Below are 10,265 nucleotides of genomic sequence, written 5' to 3'. Positions count from 1 at the left end.
ATCTAGTAAATTATGATAGTTGCTCGAAAGAGAATTACGACACCCGAAATACTAACGATCCGTAGAGAATAATTTGGCAAAACTATAAAAGACATAGTAGGAAGGATTCCGACAATTTGGGGAATCATAACTCTAGACCTCCTTAATCTTGTCTCCAACCCTTAGTATCTTTAGTTATTAATCTACTACTTTAATTTATTCGTTAATTAGTTATAAGAATCTTAATATTATAACTTAGAAATTGTTCAAACTTTTCTTCGTAGCTAAACCTTAGTTCTTTGTGAGATTCGACTCCGGACTTTTAAACCGGATTATATTTGCAGCGACCACTTATCCTTTTTAGGACTAGAGTTGTGCATGGTCACCTATCATAATGCAAGTATCAGCGGTTGATTCCACGGCTCGAACCGTGACCTATAGGTCACACAAAGACAACTTTATTGTTGCTCCAAAGCTCCACTTTGTAATTTCTAACCTTTCTAAGCATGAATTGATCTAAGGATGTGGTTATACCGGCTTAGTGGTTGCATTTCTTATATATATCTACAGGGATCGCAAATTTATTTAACCAAAACTTAAGGGGCTGCAAGCGAAAATGAAGTATTACTATTAAAGTATATAAGGAGTGTGTGAATATATATATGGAGTAAAACAAAGGTTGAGCAACATTATAAGTATTGTTTACTCAGAGGTTCAACCACCACCAAACTTGTTTTCTTAGTCCAGCAAATGTTTTTAATGTATCAATAAAGTTCACTGATCTGTTACCAGCCGTTACGTGTCTATATTTATCTATCCCTTTTCTCCTCCCACCAAATTTTGAACAGAAAGAACTCAACCCCACACGCATTCCTCAAACAATTTAATCCAAGAACATTGTGTCGTCATTTTGTGTATGTGTTCCATTTTCCATGCCCCTTTTGCTTATAATCTTTCAACACCTTACCTTTTCTTTTATGGTTTTGTGAGATTCTTAGGCAAAAAAAATTATTGTGCCCTTAGCTATTTTTCATCATCTAATGGCACTCGGAGCTTTCCTAAAGCTAACGGGTGCCTTAACATAATCTTTGTGACATACCAAAGCAGAGTAAAAACACAATTTTTGTGATTCTTGACACCCCAATTCACTCTTTACACAAACTGCTAATATGTCAACAATGGACAAGGCCAAATCGATATTCATAATGACAGGCAGAATGATGAATGAAGCAATCAGTTTCATTGTCTTCTCTTTTCTTGACATTCTTGATTTTCTGCTTTGTTACACTTACAAAGTAATTGATTTCATCGTTGAAGCAGAGTGGAAACCGTGCTACTGCTCGTCAGCTAAAGAAGCTATGAAGAGCAGTGGCACAATCTTGGTTTCCGAGCAAGGAGAATCCAAGATTGTGTGTCTCAGTACTTCTTCTGGCCGCAACAAATTGCAGCTAGAAGAAATATCAGACACACTCTACACTCGGTCTTCGTTAGTATCTGAAGTGTCAAAATCCACAGTGAATGAACTCAAGCGGCTCAAATTGGAAAATGCCACAGTGAAAAAGGGAACCCTGCGATCTACTTTCACTGTTAATTCCACCATTGTGGAAATGCTCCAAGGCAAAATTGGTGGCCAGCAATATCATCCCATTCCAAGATGGTCGGATTGTGATTGTAAAACTTGTAATTCTTGGTCCTCTTCTTGCAAAGATACACTTTTTGTCCATGTTGATGGTGTCAAAGGTATGACAAATAAACTCTCTTCTCTCTTTCTTCTCTGATCCAAAATAAGTGTTGTTTTAGCCAAATTAATTTGGTTCAGAATAAGTGTCACATTGGAAAATGACTAAAATCAAAGGGAAATTTTGATGAGATATAACGGGTAATTTAGTCAAATAACCCTTAATTATGATCAAAGTTTTGTACTTATGTATGCTAAAACCTTAAACGGCACTTATTTTGGACTAGACAAACAACAACAATCTAGTAGAATCCCACAAGTGAAATCTGGGGAGGGTAGAGTGTACGCAAATTTTACCCCTACCCCGAAATGGGTAAAGAGACTGTTTTCGGGAGACCCTCGGTTCAGAGACAAAAGATTTATTTTGGACTAGACTGGAATATTCTTTTGTTTCTTCTTAGATTAACGCCTTCTATCTGTGTGAATAATAAACACAGAGAACGTGCAAGAGAATGTGATCTTCATTCATGGGTTCATATCATCATCAGCATTTTGGACAGAGACTCTGTTCCCTAACTTTACAAAGGCAGCAAAATCAAAATATCGCCTATTTGCGGTGGATCTGCTGGGATTTGGAAGAAGTCCAAAGCCAAATGATTCACTTTACACCTTAAGAGAGCATCTTGACATGATTGAAAAATCAGTGTTAGAGCCATACAAGGTGAAATCTTTCCACATTGTGGCACATTCCTTGGGCTGCATTTTGGCGCTAGCACTCGCTGTAAAGCATCCTGGCTTAGTTAAATCTCTCACTTTACTTGCACCGGTAAGTTGCCACCAATCTTCACAAGGATTATTTAATGGAAATGGTCTAATTTTCGTGTTATACTATTCGGAATTGCTCAATTTTATTCTAGTTATACTTTTAATCCATTCATACTTATGTCGTTGGCAAATCGTCTCGTATTTGTATGTACCATTAGCTGAGCTCCAACGTATATTGGGTGGACTTTACATGTCCAAAATTTTTCGAGCAAATGTTCAAATTTAACACTAAATATTGGAGCTCCGTTAGGATAAAATTGAGAGTTTTTCCTAACGACGGGGTAGTATTAGATCAAAAGATAGATGTACCGTATTTTGAAGGATTCACTTTTAGTATTATATATATATATATATATATATATATATATATATATATATATATATAGGTCGGGGCCCTGGGTCGGGTTGAGTAGTTTCTTTTTTAATTGGATTATTATTTATTAGACAGAAAATAAAAAATCGTGAAATAAGAAAATTATATTTTTCGGTCACTATGACTTTTGTACGAGTTAGTAAAAATTTTATGATTTTTGTGTGAGAAAAATAAAGTTATATGATTTTGGTAAAAAATAAATCATAGTTACATGACCATTTGTGAATTTTAAATGATAGTATTAGATCAAAGTTACAGAGTTGCTAAAATTTCGGATAGTACGTACATAATTAATTGTCATGAAAAGTTGATGAATGACTTTATTAATTGAGGTCATCTTTTTTGTTTTGTGACATAAATGTACAAAATGACAGCCATATTTTCCAGCACCAAAGGGAGAACAAGCGACGCAGTATATGATGAGAAGAATAGCGCCAAGACGAATATGGCCACCGATTGCATTTGGAGCTTCCATAGCTTGTTGGTATGAGCACGTAAGCCGAACCATTTGCCTTCTTATCTGCAAAAACCATCGTTTGTGGGAGTTTCTCACCAAACTCCTCACCAGAAACAGGTACGTTACGTTCATTCAAATATTTCCTACCCACACTAAACTGTCCTTTTGTGCTAACTATGGTCTTGTCTCATCTCTTAAGTTTTATGAATAGTTAATGCATTTAATGGGATCATAATGGTCAATTTCTCCTCTATTTTCCATTAAGCAATAATCAAATAGTTTAAACTCGTATCATCGATAGACCATAGTAGATAACCTAAAATATAAATGTTAGTAATTGTTCGTAATAAATGAGAACTAGTTACTTAGAAAATAATGCAGACTATATATTACAACATGTTGAATTGCACGAATAGTGTTGAAAGTATTCGCATTGTCTTCATATAAATTAAATTCTAAATTATGATGCCAATTATGTACAACAAGTGGAGCGGTGGAGGAAGAGAAAAGAGAACAATTTCATGTGTTGTTTATGCCCCACATTTTGAGAGTATATGGTTTCTTGACCACAAAAGGAATTTAGCATTTGAATGTCCTAGTACAAGGCCATTGTTAGATTTCATATTTGGTTATCATGACATCTTTTTTATATTTGATAATTTGCTAACAATAAGTTTTTTATTTTACTTTTAATGATATATTTTTAAAGTCATACAATGGCCGAAATATTAATCAAAAGATTGAAGGTACTGCGACTCGGACAAAAACAACCAGGGGCAATATTAGTTACGAGTTCAATCTAGTAACTACAATTCAGATCTTACATTTGTATTAAAAAAATTATTAAATATATATAAAAATTTAATTACTAACATTTATTATCCTAAAATTTAAAACTCATAAAACACGAAATCCCCACTCCTCCGACTCAGCAAATTGGGAGGAAAGGTACCCTAGGTCTTGACATTAAATTACGTGTAGACAAATAATGGTATAAAAGTCTCAAACAACGCCCACCAACTACTTCTACTGTTCCAACCTTTCTTTTCCTCCTCTTTGGGCATGTCCACTGTTTCTTCTAGGTCAACATTTCATTATGCCATTCGTGTCATTTCCTTGATAATTATTTAAGATTTAGTGGTAGATTTTTGCTTGGTTGTCTTGAGCATTTTAGCATTCATTATCATCTCTCTGTCATAGTGTCATTGATCACTCTATGAATTGTCAGCCAAGTCAGCTCTTGACGTTGACCCAAATAATAACAGGAGGAGGGTGAAAGTACAATGACAACATAAAATTGTTTGTATGTATTTGCTTATTTTGTGTCTCACCCGCTGTCCAGTATCAGCATTGGAGTTTGGGGCAGATGCAGTGTTCTACCGAGGGGTTCAATTGTATTCATAACTTTCGACGCAAAGTAAAAATTTATATGTTAAAATTTATTAAAATTGTAAAAATAATATATATGAACCCATAACTTTAAAAATACTAAAAACCTTAAAAGTTGAATTCATATGGTTTAAATCCTGAATTCCCTCTGATCGGAGCCTGACTAAATCCGGATTCACGAGGAAAAGTCCCACATTGGGTGGGGGGAGGGGTTAAATGCTCTATAATAAAGGCGACTCGATACCAGGATTCGACTTTGACACCTTTAGTTACGAATGAATGAGTATTTACCACTCTATCACAATTCCTATTGGTGTTTGTATGTATTTGCTAATCCGGCTCAATACCTAAGTAGGTTTAGTTACCATATTTACACATTTACCAATTAATAATAATAAAAATTTACAAGTAATTACCTTAAAGGTAACTGATTGTGTAAATATTTTTATACATAAGTAGATAAAACTCAATTTCTTTCTTATGTCATCTATATTTATTGACAGAAACCAAGCTTAATTAATTTTCTCCTATCAAAAGTTTTTTTTTTCGGAACCTTAATCAATTTCCGTTTTTCCTTTTTTTAGCATTACTTTCTTGTTTACTTACCATCAAAAAATGATTTTAACAACAGGATCAGAACATACTTAGTAGAGGGATTCTGCTGTCATACACACAACGCAGCATGGCATACACTACACAACATAATTTGTGGCACTGCTGGGAAAATTGAAGGTTACTTAGACATGGTAAAAAACCGTCTAAAATGCGAAGTCACAGTTTTCCACGGCAGAGAAGATGAGCTTATCCCCGTCGAATGCAGCTACAACGTACAATCTAGAATTCCTCGTGCTCACGTTAAGGTAGTTGAGAACAAAGATCACATCACTATTGTTGTTGGCAGACAGCAGGTATTTGCTCGGGAACTTGAAGAAATCTGGAGAAATAATTCCACAACTTGAATTCCTCAAGTGTTTGAATCAAGATCCTAGCTAAACAATGTCATTTTTTTCTTTACCAAATCCAATGAAGCAAATTTGGATATAATGAAAGCTTTATTGGACTAGTTTTTATTTCTTTTTATCCTTTTTTTCTTGATAAGATTGCAAAACTCAGATAATTCTAGTATTAATTAGTATATCAGTGTATCACCACAGCTTTGTAATGGGATGCGAAAGTGTTTCTCATCTCTTCCTATTAGTAATTGTATAAGAGCAATAAGAAGCAACGGAAATGTTTATGTCTACTTGTATTTCATCTCATTTTTTGTAGATCAATTAGTTCGGATCTTTTGCATTCACTATATTGCCTACTCACTTCATCCTTAGATTATTACATAGCTCTGGTTTAAATTCACTACACCATATTTTTTATTCAGATACTTATAATTATATATCAGTATATAATAGAATCATTCAAAATTTTAGTATAAAGAAACTCTAGCTATGTTTACTGCTTAACATTATACATCAGAGACATCAAAGTGATGGCGTGGAGCTCAATTTACTTCCTTTATCATGCCAAAGGTAGTTTGGAGACGCACGTGCACGGAAGAAGCTATAGCTCTGGGTTTCGGTGGTTATAAATGTTCTGTGCATATTTGGTGACATACAATAAATCTCGAATTGACCCGTGGATTCTGGCAATGAGCCATGTGAATCTTAATTAGTTCGAGAGGGAGATTGTTGGGTGTGCATATAAAAGCATCATATTAGTAGTTGAAAAGATTGGGAAGCTAATGATACTTTTAATTAAATGAAGTCTTTTAACGAAAACCGTACGAGAACAATATTACGGTCCTATATTCCTTTGATTTAGCTTAGCCCAACAATAAGACAAATCCATAAGTTATGAGTATAGTTTTCTTTTTTTCTTTTTTGATTTTGTAATTTGGCAACCAAAGTTGACCGAGCAATGCCCTTTCAAAGTAATTGGAATGCTCTCCGATTAACTCTAGATATGCTTGTGCTGGTGGCTAGCCAGAGAAAATAATGAGGCAAGTAAATTCTGCTGATTTGCTCCAAATCCACACGCCTATGTATTTAAAGTTGGTTGTTGAAATAAATGACCTAACACTTAGCTTGCTGTAGCCATTTATGCCTTTTTTTCTCCCTAAAATCCACACTGAATTGGCCAAAGAGTCTTCCTAACTGTTCACTTGCCTCCACTGTTTCCTAATTCAACTTTCAAGAAAGCTAATGAGTTACTTATGGAGATAAATGTAGATCGAATCTAGACATAATATCTGGTTCCACATGCATATTTTTGCTGATATTTTCTGTTTGTTTTGAAAAAGAGGGACAATGGTACAGGTTATGTTTGCAAATACGCAAGTAAACAGACCCTCTCGTTTCTCATTTGTCAAAATATTCAAATCTGGTTTTCTTGATTCTCACTTCTTCTGCTAGACGAACTTCTTTTTTTTTTTTAAATTTCTCAAAAGTGTCCTGTACTCGTATTTACGTCTTGACTAATCCGAATTCACGTAAGACTTCAAAAGGGGAAGTTCTCCCTACTAAAATATTTTTCATCTCTGTTGTCTTTCCATGTGTAATATTTGAGTTAGAGTAAAAAGTAATGTTAATAGTAGTATATAGCTGATATATACACATATTTTTAAATATTTCACAAATTTTAAAAAAATCTACCAAATTTGTAATTAACTCAAAGAGTTTTCCATTTTATATAGATCCTAGTCCGTCGGGGAAAGGAAATAATAAAGCTTAGTCCTCCACTCCTTTTTTCTTTTTAAATATCTAGAACATCATAACAGTTTTCCAAGGTTTACTTTCTTTTTTTTGGGCTCTATACAAATAGCTGATTGGATTTAATATTTATTTTTTCTGTTAGTATAATATAAATTATACATTAATTTTATATAATTATGTATGAATTATACATATGTTATATATTCGCCCGTTATTTTTATCTAAACGATTGGGCATACAGCTTTTTACGTTAAGTCTTACTTTTCTTTTTTTCTTTGTGTTGGACGTTAAGAAGATTCTGAAGTTGACTATTTGGGCTACGGTTTCACTTCTACTGATAACTTGGACTTTCTTAAGCTGCTTTTTATGCGGGCTTTGAATCCTATCTTTACGAGAAAATAACATTGTTTTTATTAGTTCATTTTTTATTACTGACCCGAAATGGTCTTTCGGCCCAATTTATTTATAATTTATAGCCATTGTCTATTTTCAATATATTTATTTTCCCAAGACCATATTTATTCCAAGCCTTTTTAGCTTTCTTTCATTCTATCCAATTCCAATGCACAAATTTTTTTTCTCATTACCACTTTCATTCACATCCTCTTTCTTACCTCTTTTTTTCTCGGTGTCTTCTTCGTCTTCCTTTTCTCTTTCTTTGGTTATTTATTTTTTATTTTTCTTCCCTTCTCTATCTCCCATTTCAGATCTATATTTTTTTCTCTTTATTTTTTACTTCACACTGAAAAAACTTGTTTGAGTACCTAGAAAGATTACGAAATTTTTAATTCAATTCTTAAAAAGATTTACTTAATTACGATGCATGATACAAGAGTGGCAATAAAAGTCGTGGGATTTTCTAGTCATGCTTCTTCTTCTTCTTCTTCTAGTCATAATATTGTTTTGTGAGTAAAAATCTTTTACAGTGAGTAGCCGATGGTGAAAAATGACATTGTAAAAGTAATAGCCGAAAAATGTATAAAAACTGTATATTTTTTTGAATATATATACATTCTGTATGTTATATACAAAATTATACAGTTTTATACACGTTTTCAACTATCAAATGTAATTAGTTTTTTGCGCGGGCTAAAAGTGATAACACCCCGATAGTGGGTCTGGATTTAATGGGATAGTTGGATGATACTTATATGTAATTTTGTATATATATATATATATATATATATAATGTATTAAATATTTTATATACACATATATAGAGTTGTACATATATATGATAATTTATATTATAGTTTTATATAAAAGTTATATGTATATTATTATGCTATGTATAAAAGTTGTATATACATTATCCTAAGTTTGGCAATGTACTTTGTGTAAATTGAGTATATTCCGAACGTGTTTGTGTATCCAAAGCGTATATTAATTTTTTTTATGCATGATTATATAATGTATATATATATTACACAATATGTATATATACTATATAATAGTTATATATAGTATATACAAATTATATACATAATTTGTACACGATTGATACATATTGTGCAAGTGTATTTTTGTATAAAATTGTATAAACTGTTATATGTGTATCGAAGATGTATATTTACAGTTAAAAGTTTTATATACAGTATTTTCCGAGTTTGATAATGTATTCTTAGTGTATTTCGGGCATATTGTATATTTTAAGTATATAAAAATATATATATTGTTCAACAATGTATAAAAAAGTATCTATACACACTATACTAGTGTATAATACGTATAGTACGTGTACAATCTATACATTACCTTCTTCCTCTTCTTCTTATTGCTTATGCAATATTATATTTTTCTAGATTGTGTCACTACAAATTTAGTTCTTTTTTGTAAAATATAAAAAAAGGATTGTAATTTGTGTATAATAGGAAGAATTTTGGTGGTTTTGGAGAAGACAATTGGGTTTATTCTTCTTTTTTTTTGTAATAAATGTTTTGTATGAATTCTCAGTCTTTCACTTTTTCCTATTTTAGTTAATTCTTAAAAGTTGTAGTTTTGTATAAAGATTGTATATACACTCATATAAAATTGTTATACATGGTACTTGTATATTAATTTATATGGAAGTTATAAAGACACTATTATACAATGTTAAAACTATATATGCAATGTATACTAAGTTTGGCAGTGTGTCATTTGTGTATATTGAGTGTATCCGAGTGTGTTTGTGTATCTAGAGTATATCTTGTATGCATTGTGTAATGTACATCTCTCTCTCTCTCACACACACACAAAATCTCGTTATCTGTGTGTATTGTTTCTTCTTGAGTTGAGTTTTTAAGTAAGTTTTTCTCTTTTGAATTTTTTTTGTTTTTTTTGTATTCACCAGCTTTTTGGACTTTTGACCGAATTGTTCTTTTTGTGTAATTGAAAACTTATTTGACTGAAATAGTTTTATACTTTACATTGCTTTTATACTCTATCCGGTTGGTATAATTTTGTGCTTGTTTAGTTGTTGACTAAATTTTACCAGATTGGCATAACTTTATGTCATATGCAATCGACCTATTTGTTAAATTGTTCATCAAAGTCTACTCAACTGGCATGATTTTGTGCTTGTTCAATCGTTCACCAAACTCTACCAGATTAACGTGACTTTATGTTATGTCAATTCGACCGATCTGTTAAAATTGTTCATCAAAGTTTACCCGTCAGAATAATTTTTCTGTGTCGTTCAATAAAATATTCTTCGAACTTGCAATTTCATTTTTGATAAAAACCACCCCAAATCTATTGAAAATGATCTCAAATTTGACACAGAGCCTCTAAATACCAACACAAAGATCCACAAATACCAATTTAGTCAAATAATACCAAATCAAGAAGACCCACTTTAATTTGTCTTCTTCAACACTT

At 32.3% G+C, this 10,265-nt stretch overlaps 1 protein-coding gene across 1 annotated transcript; it reads left to right on the top strand.

The window, feature by feature from the left end:
- The first annotated feature begins 648 nt into the window (after positions 1–648).
- Positions 649–5,944, top strand: LOC104111724 (probable lysophospholipase BODYGUARD 3). The gene is made up of 4 exons (XM_070191732.1): positions 649–1,719; positions 2,155–2,483; positions 3,230–3,429; positions 5,333–5,944. Exons 1-4 carry the CDS (start codon positions 1,149–1,151, stop codon positions 5,658–5,660), a joined length of 1,428 nt encoding a protein of 475 aa, XP_070047833.1. The 5' UTR covers positions 649–1,148; the 3' UTR covers positions 5,661–5,944.
- Positions 5,945–10,265: the final 4,321 nt, after the last annotated feature.

Source organism: Nicotiana tomentosiformis, chromosome 12, assembly GCF_000390325.3.
Source record: "Nicotiana tomentosiformis chromosome 12, ASM39032v3, whole genome shotgun sequence".
Lineage (NCBI taxonomy): Eukaryota > Viridiplantae > Streptophyta > Magnoliopsida > Solanales > Solanaceae > Nicotiana > Nicotiana tomentosiformis.
Note: the sequence above shows the minus strand (reverse complement) of the source record. Positions and strands in the feature narration are given on the sequence as shown.